The sequence below is a fragment of the Protopterus annectens genome, chromosome 12.part0, assembly GCF_019279795.1.
Source record: "Protopterus annectens isolate FY-2018-M chromosome 12.part0, PAN1.0, whole genome shotgun sequence".
NCBI classification, from domain to species: Eukaryota; Metazoa; Chordata; order Ceratodontiformes; family Protopteridae; genus Protopterus; species Protopterus annectens.
In genome coordinates, this window is record NC_056746.1 from 119994708 (window position 1) to 120020906 (window position 26199).

Genomic DNA, 26199 nt, shown 5'->3' on the forward strand with positions numbered 1-26199 from the left:
CAGAGAGTCTCTGGTGCTATATTTTGGTTCTGTTCTTCAGTCTGTGTTTGAAAGTTGGTATCCCACAATTCCATTGGAGTGGGCGGGGTTGTATAATTATGTATGCAAATTTTACATTAATCAGCGTACAGATTTGTACCTATTTTTCATGGACCTACTCCAGATTTTTGATATTTCCAGGTTGACAGGTACGGTTGCAACCCACTACCTTTTATTCCATATTTATTTTCTTTGTTTGTTAAATAGGTCGATGGGCTGGTCCTGGGAACCTTTTTGGCCACAACTCATGACAAAGGCATAACAAACAATCTTGAGATCAAGGCATTTTACTAGATTTCAGGGGTTGCTGGTGAATATACAGTGCATACAATGACGGGTAAACAAACATGACGGATGCAGTGAAAGTGAAGTACAGCACTGCTGTCAGCTGTAAGGGGCATTCCACTCCAGTAGTAATTTAGGCAGATAATGTTGGATATAGTCCAGGCAAACTCTGCATTACCTTTTTAGTCTATAAGGCAGTTGAAACCACTGTATAACTGCCATGATGCATAATTTACTGGATATGAGCAAACTACATTTCCGCTTTTTAACGTCCCTGTCATAATCCTTTCTGAAGAATATAAACTTTATTTTTTGCTCATGTGCTACAGATATCAAGTGCACAGAATAAGTACCTTATAAATGTAGGAAAGTAAAATTTATTATTAACAGATTACTGTGATTGTAAGATATTTACAAATGCAAATATAGATATCAGTTTAGGCATAAGCACTATGCAGGTAGAGAGGAGAAAAGGCTAATAATGCAAGGGAAATGTAACAGAAGGAATCCTTTTCCTCCAACAGCCACAGTCATTGATAATCAGTCAGTCAAGCAGGATTGTCAAGCCAAAAGTAAGTCCAGCAGTGATATTTACCAGTTGCAGAAATGCACTGCCGACGTCTTGCTTCTCTGTAAAAATACATAAAATGCTTCTTGAGGAGTTATTGCCCCCTCTTGTCTCTCAATGAGTGAACAACACAAAACATTTTTTGCAGATGGGAGTTCCGTGTTGCAATATCCAATGCCAAATGCAACTGTTTTTTCTCCATTTCCCTCAACTGGCATAGCCCTTAGAGATGAGTTCACCCATGTTGATCCCCATGGCTCTTTTATATCTGCTCCCATTTCCCTTGCGTCCATATTTCTACAGAAAGCTAGAATGCACAAGGCCAAGATAATTCTAATTGCCTTGTTCTGGCCACACCAGATTTGTTTTCCCATCATGCCCTCATGTCAAAAGAAGATCCCTTCTTGTATTGTAGCATCTGCAGTTGTTGCTTCACCTGTCCAGGCATCTTCTCTTGGAGATTCAGTTCCTCTAATTAACTGCATGGTTTCTCCAAGTCCAGTAATGACCAGGGATCTAGTGCTTCCAATACAGTTAAAGGAATTGATCATGGCTTCTCAGAAACCTACAAAAAGAGAAACTCTCCAAAGGTAAATGGAGCAAATTCCTGTTGTATGTGAGTGATCACAACATTGAACCTTATCTATCGCCTGTTTTCTCAAATTCTGATCTTTTTCAAAACTGTTCCTAAAGGGCACTAGCTATTTTTCCATCAAAATACAGCAATTTCCACTTTCTATTTAGGATTTTATACCTCTTTACTAGCATCACATAAGCTGTGTAAGCCATTCCTTAAAGGAATTTTTCACTGTAGATCCCTGTTACATCGGCCTTCCCCTCTCCACTTAGGATTTAAATTTTGTTAGAAAAACTGATCAACTGACATGATTTTTTTTTGTCATGAAAGGACCATTTCCTTGTAGTTATCAGGTCAGCTAGAAGAGTTTCAGGGTTCTGGGTTTCCTTAAGATCTATTACAACTTGTGGATATTACTGGAGGAAACTTCACCTTTGTGCATTTGTGGCATCAACACTTTCTTTTTTACTTGTACGTGGTGTCTAAGCAGCTTGGTTTGGTTTCCTTAAGATCTAACCTATCCCTTCTGCCCAGAGTTGACATGTGACTGATTTGAATCTATCTGTTCGTCTGCTATTTTTCCCCAATTTTACTAACAAAGATGAATAATGTCTCTGCTGTTTGCACATTATAGATAGCTCAGATTTAATCTTGACACCACTACCTACAGAAAAATGAGCAATTGTTTGTATCTTTCTCTAAACAGAAGAAAGGTGAGAATGTAATAAACGTTCCCTATCTGAGTTGTTATCCAGCTGAATTAACTTTTGTTACTCGTCCAGTAATGAAAGATTAGCGTGCACACCTAAAGTGCACTCTGACTAGATTAACGAAGGAGAACTAAAATAAATAAATACAATGAAGATGGCTGTTATCAGTGCTGCTTTTGTGGAGGCAAGAAAACAATCCCCAGAAACAGCAAGTATATCCACATAAACAGAACTAATACTAGGAACCCAGTGGAACAGAAGGCAGACACATTTGTAGATAAAACCAATGATATTTAGTGCCTGAAAGTAAGCGCTTTTGCAATGATCAACACCGCTTCCTGAGATATAAAATCAGTTGTAAAACATCCATACATATCCACTACTTATTTAATCAATTAACCAATCATTAAATTCAAAATTCCCTCCAAAAGCATTAATTAGTATTACATTCTACTTTAAATAGACAGTACACAAATTGTGTATTTACTTGAACTTTCTATACTTTAATACAGGTTTAAGGGGGACACAGTCATTCAAACCATGTCCCCTATGTGCCCCCAACCTCAGTATCCACTGAAGCTCCACATTCTCTGTCTTGTTGCTAAGATCCCCCAATCTAGCATTTTCACCCAGGACATGCAGAACCAGAAAAAGGAATACATGTTGATTCCCTGACATAAGTGTATGTTTAGCTAGGGCACTATACTCAAGTCCTCTCCTAGTACAATACAGATGGTCCCTCACCCGCTCTTTAAGATGAGGATTGTTTTCTCCAACATAGAATTTGAAGCATATAACACAATGTGCTACATAGACCACATTTTTGCTATTACAGTTGGCCGTAGCTCTTAACTGCCATAAGTGGCCAGACCCTGGATGCATAAAGACTCTCGACTCATCTGTGAACTCACAGTACAAACAAGCACCACATTTATGTGTGCCCCCCAATTGCCCAACAACTGGGGCATTCAATCTAGGGTAACACAAGTTTCTTTTATTCTTGTGAACAAATCTGGGTTGGGGGCCAACTATAACAGATGTCCTTTCACCCACCAACAAAATGGACCAATTATTATGGACAATGTTCTTTACTAAACGTATATCCTATGTATATGATAGGACTAGAGAACTTGCTGGGGCCTCTGTGTCCTCTCTGTCATATCGCTACATTGGTCAGAGAGATAGGGTCTTGCTCGTCTTCCTCTCTCATTCTGTACCTTCACAAAATTTGCATGTTGCTTGAGTTGGTCCTGGAACATATTTTGTTCATGGATACGTATTATTGGCAAACAGCGGGAGTGACCATGGGCAATAGCTGCGCCAACTCGTATGCCAATTTAGTTATGGTGGAGTGGGAGCAACATCACATCCTGAATTGGAGGTGTCTCTAATGTTTGTTTTTATTGACGTTTTGTCGACGACCTCTTCATTGGTTGGAGAGGCGATGAACAAGATCTTTTAATGTTTTTTCAGTACCTGAACAGGAGTAATGGGTTCCTCAGGTTCACTATGAATAGCTCAACACAGAGCATAGATTTTTTTTTGGATGTGACAGTATGTAGGAATGGTGGGGGTTTGTTTACTAAATTGCACAGGAAGGACTGTTATAGTCCAGCTTTTTTACATAGGAGTATGCACCCCCAGCACATAATCACCAGTGAAATGATAGGACAGGCCATGAGAGTATCACGTCTCTCCTGTGAAGAATCTGATTTCTCACAAGAACTGGAGTATTTAAAGGATGCCTTTATATAAAGGGGCTATAGTCAAGAGGAAGTGAATCAGGCTTTTGTGAAGGTACAGAATGAGAGGGGAAGACGAGCAAGACCCTATTTCTTTGAACAATGTAGCAATATGACAGAGAGGACACAGAGGCCCCAGCAAGTTCTCTAGTCCTATCATATACATAGGATATATGTTTAGTAAAGAACATTGTCCATAATAATTGGTCCATTTTGTTGGTAGGTGAAAGGACATCTGTTATAGTTCGCCCCCAACCCAGATTTGTTCACAAGAATAAAATAAACTTGAAGCAGCACTTGTGTTACCCTAGATTGAATGCCCCAGTTGTTGGACAATTTGGGGGGCACACATAAATGTGGTGCTTGTTTGTATTGTGAGTACATAGATGAGTCGAGATTCTTTAAGCATCCAGGGTCTGGCCACTTATGGCAGTTAAGAGCCACGGCCAACTGTAATAGCAAAAATGTGGTCTATGTAGCACATTGTGTTATATGCTTCAAATTCTATGTTGGAGGAAACAATCCTCATCTTAAAGAGCGGGTGAGGGACCATCTGTATTGTACTAGGAGAGGACTTGAGTATAGTGCCCTAGCTAAACATACACTTATGTCAGGGAATCAACATGTATTCCTTTTACATGTTCTGCATGTCCTGGATGAAAAAGCTAGATTGGGGGATCTTAGCAACAGGACCGAGAATGTGGAGCTTCAGTCGATACTGAGGTTGGGGGGCACATAGGGGCCATGGTTTGAATGACTGTGTCCCCCTTAAACCTGTATTAAAGTCTAGAAATTTAAAGTAAATACACAATTTGCGTATTTGTGTAATATGTCTTTAAGGTAGAATGTAATAATGTCTAATGGTTTTGGAGGGAATTTTGAATTTAATGATTGGTTAATTTATTAAATAAGTAGTGTATATGTATGGATGTTTTACAATTGATTTTATGCCTGAGGAAGCGGTGTTGATCATCGCAAAAGCGCTTACTTTCTGGTAATAAATATCATTGGTTTTATCTACGAACATGTCTGCCTTCTGTTCCACTGGGTTCCTGGTATTAGTTATGCTTTTACAGAGGGCTGACATATTGATGCAGTTTGAAGTTTTAGAGCAAGAATGCTATTAATAACCAGGGAGACATTCTACAGCAAATGAATTCAGGATAGAGTCTCATGTGCTGTGAATAACCTACAGGAATCCTCTTCAGAAAAAAAAAAGTTCTTGTTTCTGCTTTAGAAGGCAGTTTAAAGTCTGAACGCTCGACTGTAGTAAAACTTACATTCTAAACAGCGACAAAAACATACTTATAATGAGCAACAACAGAGGGTGAGCCCCCCAACCCAGTAAACTTCTACAGTTATGATCATGTCTGTTTAAATTACTGTACAGTACTAGTAATTTGAGGAAAACAGTCTGTTTTAAACTCTGAAGGACAGACTATCTTTGTTAGTTTAGTATCTTTCTAGCAAAGCTGAGAGAAACACCTTTGTCTGTTCATTCTGTAACACTTTTATGACCTACAACACTGTGAGTCTTGATTAATTTGCCCTTTTTCTCATTTGTGGCTCACTTAAGGGTGACATCTAGGCAGAGAAATTGGGTGACTGTTGAAATTCCAACAGCTGTTCTCAGAACAGTGCATCTGAAAGTGTGAATGTGGGGGAATATACATATACGTATGTGAATGGCTAGTCTGCAGAATGTCAGTAATTCTTCCTGCCATGAGCTACGTAGAAGCATTTTCCCATTCACTGTCTAGTAATAAGTTCAGAAACAGCTGCTTTAATTCTCTGTCTGGCTCACATGCACTATTTGAGAACATTTTCATTACTTACTATGGTAACCTGGGTATTGTGTAATACAGGGTTCTGGACTTTACAAGTAAAAAAAAAAAAAAAACAAATAAATTACTTTTCTGAGATTTGAGTCTCTGTTTTCATGCTGATGCAAGGATACATACCTAACAGGATTTCTTCATAAATTGTCTCTAATACTGCTTGTTTGACATGTGTGTGCCTCCTAAGACATTTGAGAATGGCCCCTGCTTACAACTGGGGCTGCTGCAGATGTGTGCTAGTGAACATGTGATGTATATAGATCACATATCAGTAAAACTTACATTTTCCATAGATTAAAGTGTTAATGCTACCCCTTCCTATTTCAAGAGTCACCCACATTTACTCTTCCTTTTCATGGGAATGGGGGCAGTGGGCAGATAACCATGAAAGGTGATAGTGTAACTATATTTACTTTAGACTCTGTAGAGAAACAATGCCATGTGTCAACCTCCATTTACACTGTGTATTTTTTTAAACAGGAATTCAGAATTATTGCAGTACATGTGAGCAGTAAGAAGAAAAGAAACTTGGTTCCAGAATCTACATGCAACATTCACTTGTATTCTAAAATGAACACGTTATGTTTAATGCACTCAAGTTTTCCATAAAATGTTGACATGTTTTACAACTGAGAGCATCCATTTATTTCACAGAACAAAACACCAAACATAACATATGCCACATCTGTTGCAAATGCATTGAGAATTGTTCATAGATTTGCAAAACAAAAATGAGTGTCTTCCCAGCAAGTCGGGATATGTCTCCCAGTTATTTACACGTTGTCCAAATGTCTCCCAGTTATTTACACGTTGTCCAAATGTCTCCCAGTTATTTACGCATTGTCCAAATGTCTCCCAGTTATTTACACGTTGTCCAAATGTCTCCCAGTTATTTACGCATTGTCCAAATGTCTCCCAGTTATTTACGCGTTGTCCAAATGTCTCCCAGTTATTTACACGTTGTCCAAATGTCTCCCAGTTATTTACACGTTGTCCAAATGTCTCCCAGTTATTTACGCATTGTCTAAATGTCTCCCAGTTATTTACACGTTGTCCAAATGTCTCCCAGTTATTTACACGTTGTCCAAATGTCTCCCAGTTATTTACGCATTGTCCAAATGTCTCCCAGTTATTTACGCGTTGTCCAAATGTCTCCCAGTTATTTACGCATTGTCTAAATGTCTCCCAGTTATTTACACGTTGTCCAAATGTCTCCCAGTTATTTACGCATTGTCCAAATGTCTCCCAGTTATTTACGCATTGTCCAAATGTCTCCCAGTTATTTAAGCATTGTCCAAATGTCTCCCAGTTATTTACACGTTGTCCAAATGTCTCCCAGTTATTTACGCATTGTCTAAATGTCTCCCAGTTATTTACACATTGTCCAAATGTCTCCCAGTTATTTACACATTGTCCAAATGTCTCCCAGTTATTTAAGCATTGTCCAAATGTCTCCCAGTTATTTACGCATTGTCCAAATGTCTCCCAGTTATTTACGCATTGTCCAAATGTCTCCCAGTTATTTAAGCATTGTCCAAATGTCTCCCAGTTATTTACACGTTGTCCAAATGTCTCCCAGTTATTTACACATTGTCTAAATGTCTCCCAGTTATTTACGCATTGTCCAAATGTCTCCCAGTTATTTACACGTTGTCCAAATGTCTCCCAGTTATTTACGCATTGTCTAAATGTCTCCCAGTTATTTACACATTGTCCAAATGTCTCCCAGTTATTTACACATTGTCCAAATGTCTCCCAGTTATTTACACATTTATTTACGCATTGCCCAAATGTCTCCCAGTTATTTACACGTTGTCCAAATGTCTCCCAGTTATTTACACGTTGTCCAAATGTCTCCCAGTTATTTACGCATTGTCCAAATGTCTCCCAGTTATTTACGCATTGTCCAAATGTCTCCCAGTTATTTATGCGTTGTCCAGGCTTCCAGTGATTTGTCTGTCCACCGACACCCAAATTTGTAATTTATTCTCCAGTACTGCAGTTGCCCGTCTCAGTGGTCCTCTGTTACAGTGGCGGTAAGTCACTGCAAACGTCTACGCAGGTATGAACCCCTCCCTTCCAGTTCATTTTCTGGTGGTTGGACCAACCATGATGCTGTATTGCTGCTGCTATGTTTAATTTTTTCTTTGAAGGTGACCACATATTATTACTTTCATCTAGCAAAGTCAGCTATGAGTTAGAGAATCATTCAGTTCAAACGCTGATTTTTACCGTGAACTGAATTAAGGTTATTAGAATTGTTGCTGTATTTGATAAATCAGATTCAAACTTGCGTAGTGATTGTTAAATTTCAGAAATATACTGGACTGAAACATAAAGGACTAGGTTGCAAATGCAGGGTACTTTACTTTTTTTTATAAATAACTCATGTATTTTATTCATAATAAATACACACTTATTAAAACACTATTCAGTTTGTTAAAGTACATTACATAGCAACAGATTTGAAGTTACTGAGGGTATAATTCTGGAAAACATTTAAATGACATCTTTGGCCAAGGTTTTTACTTTGGGGTTAGCAGACAAATTGTCCATAATGGTTGGTCTTTGACACAAAATCTAAGTGTTTAATGAGTGTAAACTATTATATCCCACTATGATTTTAACAAAATGTTTGTAACCCACAGGACATCAGTGCTTGTTTCCATGTAGTTTTAATTATCAATATATATTTTTTAAGGTATGTTATCATCCTTTGGTCTTTCTTGCAGTCAAACAGAGCAGGTTGTGTAGCATCTACAATTGTCTCCCAGTCTTGAAGATGGTCTTGTCCCACTGGTTTCATTTTTGTTCAGGGCATCTGTGGAAGTAGAAAAGTAAGCAGTTATAAAATAATGGAGATAAAATCTACTCCTTCAATGCCAAAGTGCTGTAGTCTAAGCCTTATAAAATAATGGAGATAAAATCCACTCATTCAATGCCAAAGTGCTGTAGTCTAAGCCTTTTAAAATAATTGAGATAAAATCTACTCCTTCAATGCCAAAGTCTTATAAAATAATGGAGATAAAATCTACTCCTTCAATGCCAAAGTGCTGTAGTCTAAGCCTTATAAAATAATGGAGATAAAATCTACTCCTTCAATGCCAAAGTGCTGTAGTCTAAGCCTTATAAAATAATGGAGATAAAATCTACTCATTCAATGCCAAAGTGCTGTAGTCTAAGCCTTATAAAATAGTGGAGATAAAATCTACTCCTTCAATGCCAAAGTGCTGTAGTCTAAGCCTTATAAAATAATGGAGATAAAATCCACTCATTCAATGCCAAAGTGCTGTAGTCTAAGCCTTATAAAATAGTGGAGATAAAATCTACTCCTTCAATGCCAAAGTGCTGTAGTCTAAGCCTTATAAAATAGTGGAGATAAAATCCACTCATTCAGTGCCAAGGTGCTGTAGTCTAAGCCTTATAAAATAATGGAGATAAAATCCACTCATTCAATGCCAAAGTGCTGTAGTCTAAGCCTTATAAAATAATGGAGATAAAATCTACTCCTTCAGTGCCAAAGTGCTGTAGTCTAAGCCTTATAAAATAGTGGAGATAAAATCCACTCATTCAATGCCAAAGTGCTGTAGTCTAAGCCTTATAAAATAGTGGAGATAAAATCTACTCCTTCAATGCCAAAGTGCTGTAGTCTAAGCCTTATAAAATAATGGAGATAAAATCTACTCCTTCAATGCCAAAGTGCTGTAGTCTAAGCCTTATAAAATAATTGAGATAAAATCTACTCCTTCAATGCCAAAGTGCTGTAGTCTAAGCCTTATAAAATAGTGGAGATAAAATCTACTCCTTCAATGCCAAAGTGCTGTAGTCTAAGCCTTTTAAAATAATTGAGATAAAATCCACTCATTCAATGCCAAAGTGCTGTAGTCTAAGCCTTATAAAATAGTGGAGATAAAATCTACTCCTTCAATGCCAAAGTGCTGTAGTCTAAGCCTTATAAAATAGTGGAGATAAAATCCACTCATTCAGTGCCAAAGTGCTGTAGTCTAAGCCTTATAAAATAATGGAGATAAAATCCACTCATTCAATGCCAAAGTGCTGTAGTCTAAGCCTTATAAAATAATGGAGATAAAATCTACTCCTTCAGTGCCAAAGTGCTGTAGTCTAAGCCTTATAAAATAGTGGAGATAAAATCCACTCATTCAATGCCAAAGTGCTGTAGTCTAAGCCTTATAAAATAGTGGAGATAAAATCTACTCCTTCAATGCCAAAGTGCTGTAGTCTAAGCCTTATAAAATAGTGGAGATAAAATCTACTCCTTCAATGCCAAAGTGCTGTAGTCTAAGCCTTATAAAATAATTGAGATAAAATCTACTCCTTCAATGCCAAAGTGCTGTAGTCTAAGCCTTATAAAATAGTGGAGATAAAATCTACTCCTTCAATGCCAAAGTGCTGTAGTCTAAGCCTTTTAAAATAATTGAGATAAAATCTACTCCTTCAATGCCAAAGTGCTGTAGTCTAAGCCTTATAAAATAGTGGAGATAAAATCTACTCCTTCAATGCCAAAGTGCTGTAGTCTAAGCCTTATAAAATAATTGAGATAAAATCTACTCCTTCAATGCCAAAGTGCTGTAGTCTAAGCCTTATAAAGTTCTGTGTTGTCTTCTTACCACCGTCCATTGCATTTTATCACCAACAGTTGGTTCAGAAATATTACAATGCAGCTATTAACCTATGTACTTGGGCCTATGAAAATGCTGATGGAAAAAGACCTGCAATCGAGTGATTCCATGCAAAGATTTGCAGCTCTTGTTCCTTTTCTTGCCTTTTCCACCAAACACCAATTAGTGCTGCTGTACCACTACTTCCAGGGTCCGGCTGTGTTCTCTTGACCAGCCAAAACATGTCTTTTCTAGTTGTCACTTGTGTCTACTTCTAGCTCCAGCCTGAAAAATACAGAAAGGTTACTGGGAGGTGTACAATGTATGGTAACCTTTTCTGATTCAGAGACAACCCTGTCATGGTGCTGCAACAAGGTATGCAGAACTACAGTGGACTGTCTCTGTGGCCATGTTAAATGCTAATGTGGCGTATGCTAATTAGCCAAGTGCTCTCCCTCAGAACTGCCTGCGGTAAGCTGTATTTACACAGCTGAGCAATTCAGAGTACTGCTCAGATGTGTGGGTTAACATGGCCACTCCTGCCCACTCGTAGTAATGAACACAGCTAAACGCTCATATTCATCCATTGCTTTTAGCAGACGTGTGTGTGCGTGCCTGCTTGGAGGGTCACAGTATGGGGTTGGATAGAGGATATGGTAGGTTTGTGTATGTGAATGTGACGGTGTGTGTGTATGCACGTATGTGGGTTGGGGTGTGTTGTCATACCACCACATTCCCCCTAACAAGTAAATCCTGCAAATTGGGGGGGATGGGCCAGTAGACACCAGAGATAAGGTACGTGTAGGGGGACACTCAAAACACCAGGGATAAGATATGTGTTGGAGGACACTAAAAATGCCAGGGATAAGATATGTGTTGGGGGACACTAAAAACACCAGGGATAAGATATGTTTTGGGGGAGGACACACAAAACACAAGGGATAAGATACGTGTTGGTGGACACTCAAAACACTATGGATACGATATGTGTTGGGGGACACTCAAAACACCAGGGGTAAGATATGTGGTGGGGACACACAAAACAGGGATAAGATATGATGTTAAGTTGTCAATCTCGCCTTCATTCTTGCTGGATGGGTTCGGAGCCGATCCTTGGCTCCGACTCGGCACTTGCTTAGCTTGAGAACTCCTTTTACCAGCTCGAGGCAACTCTATATCCCATGATGCAAGGCGAGACTAGCCCAGATCTTGTTTGCCGCTTTGTGAAGAGGTCTCTTTTTTGCCAGCTCAGGTGAGTTTGAATTTTCAAACAGTTTAGTCAGGGGTTTTTCTCTCCCTTTCTCTTTTCATAGTTAAATAGTGTGTAGTGTTTCTACAGCCCACCCTATTTCCCCTTTGTTTAAAACTTCTAGTTAATTAGTTAAGTTTAATATTTCAGTTAGGCCTAGGCCTCTTTATTAATCCCTATCTGTGTGTGTGTTTTTTTTTTGGGATTAATAGTGTGACTGTTAGAGTGCGTGAGTAGTGTTTTTACTTGGACTATGTCTAAGGAAGGAAAGGTCTCAGGCTTCAAGAAGTGTGACTCATGCTGTCAGAAAATGTCTCTGACAGACGGTCACACTTCTTGTGTTTACTGCCTGGGGCCTTCACACCTGCAGGACTCCTGTGCCATATGTCATTCTTTTAGCCAGAGAGTCCTGCAGGAGAGGAGGAACAAATTGATCCTCCGTGGCTTATTAAAGCCAGAAGGTTCACCCACTAAGACTGGGTCGAGTAAACCTTCAAAGCCACCTAAGGTTCAGGCTACAGTTGTTAAGCCTTCTCCGGTGGCTCCGACTGGAGCCGATCGTTCTACTTCTGATGTGATAGTGTCGGTTCCTGCCGGCTCCGACACTCAATCTACAGTTGCCTTGTCGGCTCCGGCTGGAGCCGACGTGTTATCCAGTATCGAAGCCGAGAAGCCTTCGGCTCCATCTGGAACCCAGAGGACGTCTGCTCCGATGGCTTCGTCCAAGAAGAGATCTCGGTCCCCTTTTTTGGAATCTATCCACTCGGCTCCGAGGTCTCCTCTTTTGTCGGAACGGAGTCATCGGAGCCGATCTTCGAGATCTTCCAAGCTGTCTGACCACGATTTAGAGAGGGTGGTAAGCAGGCTGTTGAAGTCACAGGCACTAGCCCAAATGCTCCATAGCCTGTCTCAGCAGACTTCGGCTATTGCTCTTCCTCTTGAACTTCCTCCTCCGACTCCCCAGAGTTCGGAGCCGGAGCTTCTCGGGACAGCGACCGTGTCAGCGCCAGAACCGATACATCCCTTTTCGGCTCCATCGTCTTCGGCTCCGATCTCCTCCATGAGACCTTCCTTGGAGGGATCCGGTCGTCGGGTTTCCCTGGTCGGCTCCGAGGGGGCTAGTGGCATCGGACCCTTGTCCGACCCCACTCTCCCTCTCGGGGCTTCGGCCTTGGTAAGCTCGGCACCGACATCGGCCTCAGAGCCTTCTCTCTCAGTGGAGCCGGGAGTTCCTATTTCTTGGGAACGGGAATATTCTGGTCTCCCTGGGAGAGGAGCCTTTGAGGTGATGAGGAGTGTCCTGGCACCTGAGCCAGGTCAACGGTCGATCCCTTTAGCTCCTCCCTCTTCGGTGCCTGTTGATGTCTCTTGCCAGCCTCTTGCTCTCAGGCCCAGGGATCCATCGCCCCAGGTTTCCCCATTGGGAATAACTTCCTCTTCCGAGGTTTCTCCTGATCCCGCAGGGGAACCCCCTCGGAAGAGGACGTGTAAGAGGAAACACACAGACTCCCCTGAGTCTACAACATCTGATACTGACTTAGATGAGTCGGAGGGTTCCCCACGGTCCCCCTCTGAGGATGTCTCCTTTTCAGACATCCATGAACTCCTCAAACAGAGGGGGAACTGGCCCTCCATTGACCCCTCCGAGGATGGGTCGGTATACCTGGAGGCTTTTGGATCCCGACCCTCCACCTCCTGGGTGTCTCCGCCTTTCGACCCACTTATGCAGGTAGTGGCTCGGAAGGCATGGGCAGCTCCAGATTCTGTGGAACCGGTCCCCAGGAGGCCATCCAAATTTATTACGGCCCCTTCAGATAAGCAGTTTCTCTCTAAGGGCGTCTCTGTGGATGCTATGGTGGTGGCGGCGGCCACCAAGAAGGAACTTGCGGATCCTTCAGTGCCTGTCCATCCTCCTAACAAAGATTCTAGGACCATGGACAGGTATGGCAAGCGGATGTTTTCTTCAGCGACCTTTGCTATGCGTTCGCTGAACTACCTTTGTCATTTCACCAGACTTCAAAGAGATATTCTCAAGGAACTAGGTGAAGTGGTTCAGGATCCTTCAGCTGCTGGGGCTCAAGACAAGATTGCCTCACAGCTAGCAATCCTAAATTCTTTAACCAACTCCTCCATGTGGCTCATATCCTGTGCAGCCGATGGAGCGAGCAGAGCCGCAGGCACAGGAGTGGCTCTTAGACGTCAAGCCTGGATGCGGCTTTGTAATTTCGCGGACCCCTTTAAGGCATCCTTCACCAATACCCCCTTTGACGGTTCGGCTTTGTTCGGACCTCAGGTGAAGGAAACCTTGACCAGGTGTGAGCAAGACGGCAAAACTCTTTCTGCCGTTGGAGTCCATTTTTCCACCCCTTCTAGACCCTATCCCAAGGGTCAGAAAGGAGGAAAGATGTGGTTCCATAAAGCCCAAGGGTCAGAAAGGAGGAAAGATGTGGTTCCATAAAGCCCAAGGAGCAGCGCCGGACACGCGTGGTCAGTTTACCCCCAGAGGCAGAGGGGGTAACAATAATAGACGCCGCCCTAGAGGCAGGGGGGGTCCTCAGAATCAGGGCAACAGGGAGTCTCTTCCTGAGAAGCCCTTTCAGCATCCCTGAGGTGTTGCCCGACTGTCCACCCTTGGAGGCAGTCGGGGGAAGGATATCGCTGTACCCAGTAGCCTGGCATTCCCTTTCACAAGATATGTGGGTACAGTCGATCATATCCGAGGGTTACAAAATCCCCTTCGAAAGGTATCCCGTACCTCACCAATCCCTTCCAGACATCTCACCCGGTCAAAGGGATTTGGCAAAACAGGAGGTTTCAAAGCTCCTAGAAAAAAGAGCCGTCCAGACTGTTCCAGCAGACCAAGTCGGATCCGGCGTCTACTTGAGATTCTTTTTGGTCCCCAAAAGGACGGGAGATTGGAGACCTATTTTAGACCTGAGCAATCTAAACAGATTTGTCAAGAAGGCAAGATTCCGGATGGTCACGCTTCAGTCCATTCTGCCCTTTCTGGGCAAGGACAACTGGATGTGCTCAATAGACCTTCAGGACGCGTACTATCACATAAAGATACACAGGCGCTCCAGGAGGTTTCTCCGTTTTCGGCTAGGGACCAGTCATTATCAATTCAGAGCCCTGCCCTTTGGCCTCACTTCAGCCCCTAGAGTGTTTACCAAATGCATGGCAGTGGTCACAGCTCATCTGAGACGTCAAGGATTCCAGGTGTTTCCTTATTTAGACGACTGGCTCCTCTCCGCCACCACCAAGCATCAGCTTCTTCAGAGCAGAGACTACACTCTGCAGCTTTGCAAAAGTTTGGGGATATCGGTGAATTTCGAAAAATCTTCTCTGCTGCCTTGCCAATCTATCACCTTTATAGGTGCAGAATTAAACACTGTCAATTTGTTAGCCAGACTAACAGATCAGAGAATTCTGGACATCCAAAAATACGTTCGGATTTTATTGCAGAGCAGCAAAGTCAAAGCCAGATTGGTTCTGAAAGTTCTAGGTCTTATGGCTGCGGCCATTGTACTTCTACCATTAGCTCGCTTCCACATGCGTCTACTGCAGTGGATGTTATTCACTCAGTGGTCGTTCCAGAACCTTCCTATGAGGCACGAAATCTTAGTTACACAATCGTGCAGGACTCATCTAACCTGGAGGATATCTTCCCCTCTACTTCATCAGGGCCGACCATTTGTTCCCCCTCCTCCAGTTGCCACAGTCACTACGGATGCCTCTCTGATCGGGTGGGGGGGGCATTATCAGGGCAGGATGGTCCACGGGACTTGGCAACCCATCGAATACCATCTGCACATAAATGTCCTGGAGATGAGAGCGGTGCTTTTAACGTTGCAAGCCCTCAACGACTTTCTTCCCACGGGGACTATTGCAGTTCAAACGGACAACATGTCTGTGGTCTGGTACATCAACAAGCAGGGCGGGACCAGGTCCTATCCTTTGTGTCGAAGCTCTCAGACTTTGGCAATGGGCAATCTCCTCTCATCGGTTTCTGATAGCAACGCACATCCCCGGCAGGTCCAACCTCTTAGCGGACAGACTGAGCAGAGCCATTCTCATGCCTCACGAGTGGTCTCTCAATCAATCAATAGTGGACTAGATATTTTTGAAGTGGGGCACCCCTTGTTGTGATCTTTTTGCTACACCCCAAAACAACAAATGCCTGGACTTCTTCACCCTCTTTCCCCTACCAGGCCAACCCCTGAGAGACTCTCTAACCCAGGATTGGCCCCGGGGACTTCTGTATGCTTTTCCTCCTTTCCCCTTAATTCCACAAGTCATTCAGAAAGCTACCGTCTTGAGGGCCAAGTTGATTCTCATTGCCCCTTACTGGCCTCGACAAATTTGGTTTCCGACTCTGCATCGTCACCTCCTGGTGCAGCCCTGGCATCTGGACCCAGTTCCGGATCTTTTGATCCACCAATCGGGTCAACAGCACCGGGCCATTCGTTCTCTCAACCTCACTGCTTGGTTGCTCCTCTTCCTTCCCTAGCCAGGCTTCCTATGATCTCTGATCCTGTCAGAGATATCTTAATAGCTTCTTTGAAGTCGTCCACCAGAACGGTTTATGCTAGCAAGTGGCGACGTTTTTCCCTTTGGGCAAACTCCAGGCACATTGATCCCTTTACTGCACCTGTGCATTCTGTTTTAGATTTTCTAGCTGAAGTTTTTCAGTCAGGATCTTCTTCATCAACAGTCAAAGTTCAACTGGCGGCTATTTCCAAATATCATGTTGGTTTGCAAGATCATAACATTATGTCACATAGACTATGCAAAGCTTTTCTGAGAGGAGTTTTTCTCCTGAAGCCTCCAATAAAACATCCTCCTCCACAATGGGATCTGAATTTAATGTTAGCATCCTTGATTTTACCACCCTGCACCCGCCTCCTTCATGCTCCTTGAAGTTATTGACCTGGAAAACTATATTCTTACTGGCTGTCACTTCAGCAAGAAGGGTATCCGAGATTCAAGCTCCCGGCATCTGTTCCCCTTACTTGGTTTTTCACAAGGACAGGGTATCCTTGAGAACAAATCCATCATTTCTCCCCAAAGTTGTTTCTCAAACTAATATTAATCAATCCATCGATCTACCAGTTTTTTTCCCAAATTATTCTGACAGAGCTGAACAAAAGCTTCATTTTTTGGATGTCCATCGTCAGCTCAGGTATTATTTGCATAGAACTAAACAATTCAGGAAATCAGACCAATTATTTGTCTCCGATGCAGAAAACAGAAAAGGTCTCCCAGTATCTAAAGTGACCTTGTCCAGATGGTTATCTTCCACCATTTCTTACGTGTATTCGCTCAGAGGCAAGCAACTACCCTCTAAACCGAAGGCGCACTCAACCAGGAGCCTATCCAATTCTACAGCTTTTCAGGATAGGCTACCCATTGATACCATTTGTGCAGCAGCTACTTGGGCCACTCCTCATACCTTTGTCTCTCATTACAAATTAGATTTGGCCTCCAGGGACAGAGCCAGTTTTGGTTCCACAGTACTCAAGAGTCTGTTCCATTGAGCCACCCGGGATACAGGTGCTAGGGAATGCAGTCCCATCCAGCAGGAATGAAGGCGAGATTGACAACTTAACATTTAGAAGTTATGTACCTACCATAACGTTCCATGTTAGTTGTCTTCTCTCGCCTTCTTTCTTGCGTCCCTCCCTCCTTCCCCCTGGCCTGGACAGATCTTGAAGGGTTCCTCTTTCTCAGGTTTTTCTCTCCTGAGTCTTCAGTAGAAGAGTCTATCTTAAGAACTCTTTGCCTGGTTCTACTAGGTTTGTCTTTGCTTTTCCTTTGGGAGTAGTTTTATTTAGCAGGGTATTATAGCTACCAAACGAGATCTGAGGTAGTCTTGCCTTGCATCATGGGATATAGGGTTGCCTCGAGCTGGTAAAAGGAGTTCTCAAGCTAAGCAAGTGCCGAGTCGGAGCCGAGGATCGGCTCCGAACCCATCCAGCAAGAAAGAAGGCGAGAGAAGACAACTAACATGGAACGTTATGGTAGGTACATAACTTCTAATTTTGGGGGCACACAAAATATCAGGGAATAAGATATGTGGTGGGGAATACTCAAAACACCAGGGATAAGATATGTGTTGGGGTCACACAAAACACACAGGATCATAGGAAGTTACTAGGCTATTTGCCTTGAGACCCTAATAAGCCTAGCGAAGAGTTTTACCCATCTTTAGAGAAGTCAGCACCCGAAGGATACGTGTTAGGGGACACACAAAACACAAGGGATAATGCTAAAGATTTGAATTGGAGGGAACACTAGACACTACACATAAATCTAAAAATATGGGTTGGGGGGAACACTTGATACAAGGGATAACTCTAAACACATGGGTTGGAGGAAGCACTAGACACCAGGGTAAGTCCAGACAGAGATGTGAATCTGGGAGAACACTGTAGAGCAGGGAAGTCCAAAGACATTAAACATGACGTGGGATAGGGTTAGAGACATTTGGGACAGGTCGTTAAGATCATTCCTTAATGGCACTTAAATGTCAGTTCAGGAGAACACTAGCCACAAGGGAAACTCTGTGTATTGTGCCTGAAAGACACTTAGGGACCAGGTACACTAGTTTATTACCACCTCTGTGGATCAGGGACCGGGTACACTAGTTCATTAATGCCTCTGTGGATCGGGGACCGGGTACACTAGTTCATTAATGCCTCTGTGGATCGGGCACCGGGTACACTAGTTCATTAATGCCTCTGTGGATCGGGCACCGGGTACATTAGTTCATTAATGCCTCTGTGGATCGGGGACTGGGTACACTAGTTCGTTCATGCCTCTGTGGATCGGGGACTGGGTACACTAGTTCATTAATGCCTCTGGGGACCGGGTAAACTTGTTCATTAATACCTCTGTGGATCGGGCACCAGGTACACTAGTTCATTACCGCCTCTGTGGATCGGGTACACTAGTTCATTAATGCCTCTGCGGATCGGATACACTAGTTTATTAATGTCTCTGTGGATCGGAGACCAGGTACAGTAGTTCATTACCACCTGTGTGGATCAGGGACCGGGTACACTAGTTCATTAATGCCTCTGTGGATCGGGCACCGGGTACACTAGTTCATTAATGCCTCTGTGGATCGGGGACTGGGTACACTAGTTCATTAATGCCTCTGGGGACCGGGTACACTAGTTCATTAATGCCTCTGTGGATCGGGGACCGGGTACACTAGTTCATTAATGCCTCTGTGGATCGGGCACCGGGTACACTAGTTCATTAATGCCTCTGTGGATCGGGGACTGGGTACACTAGTTCATTAATGCCTCTGGGGACCGGGTACACTAGTTCATTAATGCCTCTGTGGATCGGGGACCGGGTACACTAGTTCATTAATGCCTCTGTGGATCGGGCACCAGGTACACTAGTTCATTACCGCCTCTGTGGATCGGGTACACTAGTTCATTAATGCCTCTGCGGATCAGATACACTAGTTCATTAATGCCTCTGTGGATCGGGCACCGGGTACACTAGTTCATTAATGCCTCTGTGGATCGGGGACTGGGTACACTAGTTCATTAATGCCTCTGGGGACCGGGTACACTAGTTCATTAATGCCTCTGTGGATCGGGCACCAGGTACACTAGTTCATTACCGCCTCTGTGGATCGGGTACACTAGTTCATTAATGCCTCTGCAGATCGGATACACTAGTTTATTAATGCCTCTGTGGATCGGAGACCAGGTACAGTAGTTCATTACCACCTGTGTGGATCAGGGACCGGGTACACTAGTTCATTACCACCTCTGTGATATGGAATGTCACACCTCTAGCAGCCTACACCCATCCTTGCATTCCAGAACATTTTCTGAAAAAATCAGCTTAAAAAGCCCAAAATAAACAAATTTAAGTATTTTTTTTGACCAATAAAACCTATTAAAACTATTCAAATATCAATATTATTAGGAAAATGTATTCTTGACAGTGATAATAGCACATTCATAGTCTTTCCATAAATACTACAATGTGTTATAATGCACACAATCCCAGAATTATATTTTTTGCTAAACTTTCAGAAGCAAATTTTCATGTCTTGGAAAGTATACAACATAGACATATATTATTTGAACACTTGTGTTAACCTGACGTAAGCTTTCACATGACAGCGAGAAATTCTCCTGAGTGCATGCTTATTGAGATATTTACAGAAATATGAAAACATATGCTTGATTGTGTAATTAGCAATGTAAATATCTCTGAAAATGTGCAGCTTACAGTAATGACAGTTTTCTTCAACAACATCCTAAGGCTTCACCTGATGTCATGCAATACTTTGTAAGTCACTTGTTTTTGAAGTGTTATGTAATCTGGAAATATTGCTCATCTTCATGATTACTAACAACTAGGAGTTTCTCCAGTATAGTGTGATATAAATGGACACATACAATGAATTTTCCTGACTCCCACCAATACCCCCTCAATAGCATTTGTGTGTCTCTGGTATGAACAATGAGTTTCAGACTGATTGTCTCTACAGCATATGTATATCGTATATTATTACTATCATTTTGCTAATAGCTCCTTACCCTTTCTGATAACTGTGTTTTACTAGCCAGCAAGTCACTTAAAGAAGCCAGACCCAGAAACTGTCCAGACACCATAAAGAGCTATAGGTGTTGACTGGATAAATACAAAAAAAAGGGGTGCTACAGACTTGAATGAGTTTGGCACCTGGGTATGCTATCAATAATGTTCAACCTTTGCACCCAGTGACAGATGGTGATGATGATACCCCTCATCTCACTGTCACTTCATGCCCTCCTCTCACTGTCACTTCATAGCCCTCATGTCACTGTCACTTCATAACCAGAGATATCGTTAGATAAAAAATAAAATACATCAGGAAAGATGGAGAGAAAGCACTGAGTCCTGCTGTCGTGGCACAGGAAACAGCAGCATTAACCCACTAGACCAGCGGTCCCCAATCACTGGGCCACAGACTGTGCATCATTTGGTACCGGGCCGTCAGATAATGATGAAACGAAAAACTGAATGTGTTTGAGTCTGTCTGCATGTGTGAGTGAATGTGTACATGAAAGTAGAAGTGTCCGTGTGCTGTGTGTCTGTGTATGTATATGTTCCAGTGTGCATGTGTGAGTGAATACACGCTTGAAAGCAAAAGATACTGTGTGTGAGATTGAGAGAGAGTGTTTGTGATGTGTAAGTGAATGCAGGTATGAATGAAGAAGTGACTGTGTGTGTGACATTGGGAGAGAGTGAGAGTGATGTGTGTGAGCAAATGAATGCAAAAGAGATTCTGTGTGTATGTTTCTGTCTACATGTGTGAGTGAATACCTACATAAAAGCAGAAGGGACTGTGGATGTTGTGTGCTTGTGTGTGAGAGTGATCTCTGGCAGCAACAGTGAGGTTTACGTACCTCTCAACCTCTTGCACAATAAATATGGACACATGCCTCTCAACCTCTTAGATCAAGAAGTCGGGTCAAAGCCAGAAATAATGGCGGGACAAAGGGCCAGAAATTGGGACACTTTTAAGTAGTGCTCTTACAAACGTAGAATACAGGTTTTGCATTAGCATGAATTTTCTGTAGGGTATAGGTTCATAGGTTGATACTAGGCTATCTGCCCTAGGGCATTTACAAGCCTAGCCAGAGTGTGTATGGTTTTCGCCACCCTTTTTAGATTAGTTGACTGTGCCTCTGTATAGTAGGTCACAGAAGATAGCCCATTTAAGGTTAGTTTACTGTGCCTCTGTCTAGCAGTGACACAGAAGAGATCCCAGGGGTAAATTTATGATCTCCCATCCAAACGTCAAGATTCTTCTTGAAGAGGGTCATTGAGGGGCTCTGTCTAACATGGATTGGGATTTTGTTTCAAAGTGAGGGGAGCCTCTGGGATATGAATCTGTCCCTCCAGCATGTTCTGTTTATTTCTGTGCTGAGGTTTAAGTCACTGGAGCGTGTAGCTCTGATGGATTTGGATTTCTTGAGGTGGAGCATGTCCATTAATTCTGGGTTAGACATGGCTTTATACGTCAGGCACAGGTCGCCTCTGAGTAGGCGGTAAGCAACTGAGTAGAGCTGGAGTTTCTTTAGCCTAACTGCGTAGGGCATCTGTTTGAGTCCCTTGATCCTCTTGGTGAGGTACATTTGGGGTCTTTCTAGTTGTAGCAGGTGTCGGGTAAGGTACATCCCAAATGGGGCATTGTATTCAATCATGGGCCTGATGAGTGATGAGTAGAGGGGCACAATGACCTCTCTTGATCTAGATGTGAACCCCTTCGTGATAAGGTGGGCTATATAGAATTTCTTTCTAACCACTTTGGCAATGTGATTGTCAAAGGAGAGATTGCAATCTACTTGGGTCCCCAAATCCCTAATTACTTCTTCCATACTTAATGGATTACCACCTATGTGGTAATTTGTGGGCACTTTGTTTTTCCCAAAGGGGATGACTATGCACTTTTTGGCATTTAGCTTTAGGCCATGGCTCTGGCACCAGTTATCTGTCTCTGTGAGACCTTTTTGGAGGATGCTTGTGTCAGCCGGTGAGTCGATTATGGCCCCCAGTTTGCAGTCATCTGCAAACTTTGTCAGCCATAGTCATCCTGTGTTAGACTGTACCTCAGAGAAATATATACCGAACAAGAGAGGTCCCAAGACTGAACCTTGTAGGATGCCACTTGTAACTGGTTTAGAGTCTGACATGGCACCTGCAATTCTGACCATGTGGGTTCTATCCCTAAGCCAGTTTGCAACCCATCTTGTGACATAGGGGTTGATATTTAAGTTGGTGAGCTTATTTATGATGCCTGAGTGGGGTATTGTGTCGAAGGCTTTTGCAAGGTCAAGGTAGGCTATGTGGACTACCTTCCCTTCGTCTATGGCCTTGGTGACTGTTTCAAAGAAATCGACCAGGTTCAAGAGGCAAGATCTGCCCTTAACAAAGCCGAATTGGGTAGGATCCAGTGTTTGGAGGTTCCCAATGCCTTTGTTTATGAGTTCCATGATGATACGCTCCATAGTTTTGCAGACCAGGCTAGTTAGGCTTATAGGGTGATAGTTTCTGAGGTCTGTTGTGGCACCACCTTTATGGAGTGGGACCACTGTTGCTGTACGCCATTCTTTGGGTACATATCCTGTTGTAAGGCTGAGACTGAATAGTGATTTTAAGTGAGGGTTCAGTTCTTCTTGGAGCTCATGTAAAACGCAGCCCGGGACACCGTCCGATCCCATTGATGCTGTGTTGTTTTGCTTTGGAGAGGGCAGCTCTCACCTGTGCATCTGTGATGTCAGGGAGGCTACACTCTGTTGGGATAGTCATTTGCTCATTTGGGGGGAAGGGGGGGAGAAGTTTGCACTGAACCTGTCTGCCAGAATGTTGGCAATGTCTGTGGGTTCAGTGTATTTTTTTTGTCATTTTGCACTAACTCAGAGCATATCTGGGAGTTTTCACCCAGGTTTCTGACATAACTAAAGAAGGCCTTTAGCGTCTTGTGCAATTTTTCTTTCAAAGCTAGCCTTAGATGATTTTATGAGGGATCGTAGTTTCTTGCTAGTACTGATCAGAGTTGCCTTCCCTTTCAGGGATTTTCCTCTATCATGTAGTAGCTTCCTCCTTCTGTTGTACAGCTTATTTATGGCTGGGGTCCACCAGACAGGTCTCCTGCCCTTCGAAGGAGTGTGTCTTGGTTTTATTTGGGATAGCATGATTCCATGCATTCCTGTAGGTATCCATAGAATGCGTTTGTAAAGGATTCTGCTGTTTGGGCCATATTTTCCACTGGCCCTGGGGCTTTGAAGGATTCCACCTTGGTTTTGAGAAGTGGGAAGTTTGCTTTTGAGAAATTTTTGACCGTGGTTTCCTTTGCTGGGGGTGGGGACGGGATATGGATGTCCATAGTGATTAATTTATGGTCAGATCTTACCAATGAGGGGTATACCACTGGTATGGAACATAGAGTCCCCATGTTGGTGATGATCAGGTCCAATATGTTTTCCCCTCTTGTGGGAGTGGTGACCAGTTGTTCCATAGCATTTGAGTTTATAAATTCTAGGAACTGTTGGGCTAGGGTGTTGGGGCTTGAGTAGTGCACCCAGTCTATGTTTGGGTAGTTAAAGTCACCCAATATAATGGTGTTTGGAGAGACCTTCATATTCTCCAGTGTCTTCAGGAAAGCCGAGTGGGGTTCCTGAGTTTGGGAGGGTGGTCTGTAGCAGGCTACAAACTGGAAGGCAGTTTTACCCACTGTTAGTTGCACATGGATGGTCTCAGATGCTTCGTGCAGTGCCACTAGCCTGGAGGTATGGGTATCTTTGATGAATATGGATACTCCCCCTCTTCTTGTGGTTCGGTCTGAGTTGTGGGGCCAAAAAGCATGGTATGAGGTATGACCTGGTAGCGCTGGGGTGCTCTCGGGAGCCTTGAACCAGGTTTCTGTTACTGCACAGATATCGATATTATCCATACTGAGGAGAGCCTCGAGTGCGTGCATCTTGAGGTTTAGACTTCTGGCGTTGAGCAGCATTACCCTTAGTTTCTTTTTCCTTGTGTTGTCTAAGGAGGTGGGTTTGTCTTTTGAGCCTTGCCTAAAAAAGGCACTATGGGGGTGGCAAGAGCCTTGGCCAGTAATCGAAAACCCAGGGGTGACAGGTACAAGCCGTCCCTAGCGAAGCAACGTGGCTTGTCAAGCATGTCATCCCAGGCTGACAGACACTGGATCCCCTTTGAGTGACACCAATACGTTAGCCAATTGTTGAAATTGATCATTTTGTCTTTATACTGTGGTATCATTCTTGGTGAAGGTAAGATGCTACTCAAGGTCAGGGTCATACCAGCCTGGGCCACATGATCAGAGAGCTCCTCTGTCTCTTTTCATGTAATCCAGGGAGGTACGTCTCAGGTCATTCACACCAGCATGGACAATGACGGAGTCATATTTGTACTTGCTTTGGAGTGACCCGAGTGCTTGTGTTATGTGGTGGATCCTGGCACCCGACAGGCAGCTTTCAGTAACCTTCTCTTTGTTCAGTCTGGTGAGAGGGACGTCAGTGTGTCTGATGATAGCAGGAAACTCGACTGTCATTATTTTCTGACTTCAAACCTCAGTGATTTGCCAGAAAACAATTTTATGGGCAAAAATCTGGACATTCTGTGAAAATCTGTACTGTTGAGAGGTATGTTGGACAGACCCAAATAATAGGGACAGATTTTAAATATTGCTCTTATAAGTCAATAAGGTTGCCATTAGGTTTATGTACCTCTCACCCACAGTAGATCAGTGTTATGCTGTTAAGCAGATTGTACACTTTTTTTATTGGTAATTAATGCCAGTTGTCTTTTTATTGTACTTTGGAGTTTTTCTCCCCAGATCTCAGCTGAAAATGGAGTTCAAGTCCAGTTGGGCCTCCCCATTAAACAAATGTGAAATAAATAGACATGCACTTTATGTGCACGCAATAGCTGGTCCATGGACCATGGAAAACTGTCTTACATGTAACTAGTCCTTGGTGGAAAAAAGGTTGGAGACCGCTGCACTAGAGACTAACTAATAAGTTAGTGTGGAAAAGTTTTTTTTAACTGTACAATTAGGGGGTATTTCCGGGGGGATCACTAGATGATAAATTTCTGAAATGTGACTTTGTTACAAAGTTTATAGAGCAACAGGTCTTGCATCCCAGTCATGTCTGAAGACAGGAAAAAAAGAGAGACATCAGAGACATTCTGACAACTCAGGGGTGGGGGGGGTGTGTGAGAGAGAGACTGAATGCATGGGCCAACTCTGTGTGTGTGTGTGTGTGTGTGTGTGTGTGTGTGTGAGAAAGAGATTGAATGCATGGGTTAACTGTATTCACTCGCAGTAGTTAACAGCAATTCAGACACATGAAGCTTAGCCTATAATGAAGTCTTTCTTCATTGTGGTTAATGTATCTCTGAGTCACAAAGTCCTGTATTGTGTAAACAGACAATCTGACAGCTCTCACCATTGAGTGGTAAAGTTGTTTCAGAATACTTGGGAATGTCTAGAAATCAAATGTTTTCACTGTTGCAGTCATTACATTTGGGTTATCTGCCTGCAGGTAGCCCTCAGCCGGCCTGAATATCAAAGTCGTGGATTACTGCGTTGGATGCTGTCTCTTCTTCCGTGACGTCAGGTCGTCAGGGGTATAAAACATGTAGCCGATGTCATTACATCAGTCTTTATTGTCGCACGGTGCCCAAAGCAGAAGCAGTTCGCAAGTGCCAGTCGGCCAATTCCTGAAATTTTCGTTTTCGAGTTTCAGAACCGAAGTCTTCAAAAAAGCTAAGTACCCCATTGGGGATCCTTTTTCTTGCTCTTAACCGATGTCAGTAAAAGTTAACAATTGTATTACCTGTGGAAAGCAAATACCTCATAAAGATTTTCATTTGTACTGCATTCCTTGCTTAGGCCCAGACCACGACGTCCCTCGCTGTCGGTTTTGTGCCTTATTCAACCCCCGAACTATTCATCGGTTTATTTTTGCAGCAAATTATTTTGGTAGTCTGTTTAACTATCCAGAAATGTCTTCGGTAAGCCATCCGACTA

At 42.9% G+C, this 26199-nt stretch overlaps 2 protein-coding genes across 2 annotated transcripts in view; one reads left to right on the forward strand and one right to left on the reverse strand.

The window, feature by feature from the left end:
- NUBP1 (nucleotide binding protein 1) overlaps positions 1 to 6388 on the forward strand; it is an 858175-nt gene extending 851787 nt beyond the window's left edge. The window contains exon 11 of the mRNA XM_044089138.1: positions 6240 to 6388. Within this exon, the coding sequence (XP_043945073.1) occupies positions 6240 to 6274 (35 nt within the window). The 3' untranslated portion in view covers positions 6275 to 6388. The remainder of the gene's footprint in view (positions 1 to 6239) is intronic.
- TVP23A (trans-golgi network vesicle protein 23 homolog A) overlaps positions 6323 to 26199 on the reverse strand; it is a 504754-nt gene continuing 484877 nt past the window's right edge. The window contains exon 6 of the mRNA XM_044089139.1: positions 6323 to 8580. Within this exon, the coding sequence (XP_043945074.1) occupies positions 8572 to 8580 (9 nt within the window). The 3' untranslated portion in view covers positions 6323 to 8571. The remainder of the gene's footprint in view (positions 8581 to 26199) is intronic.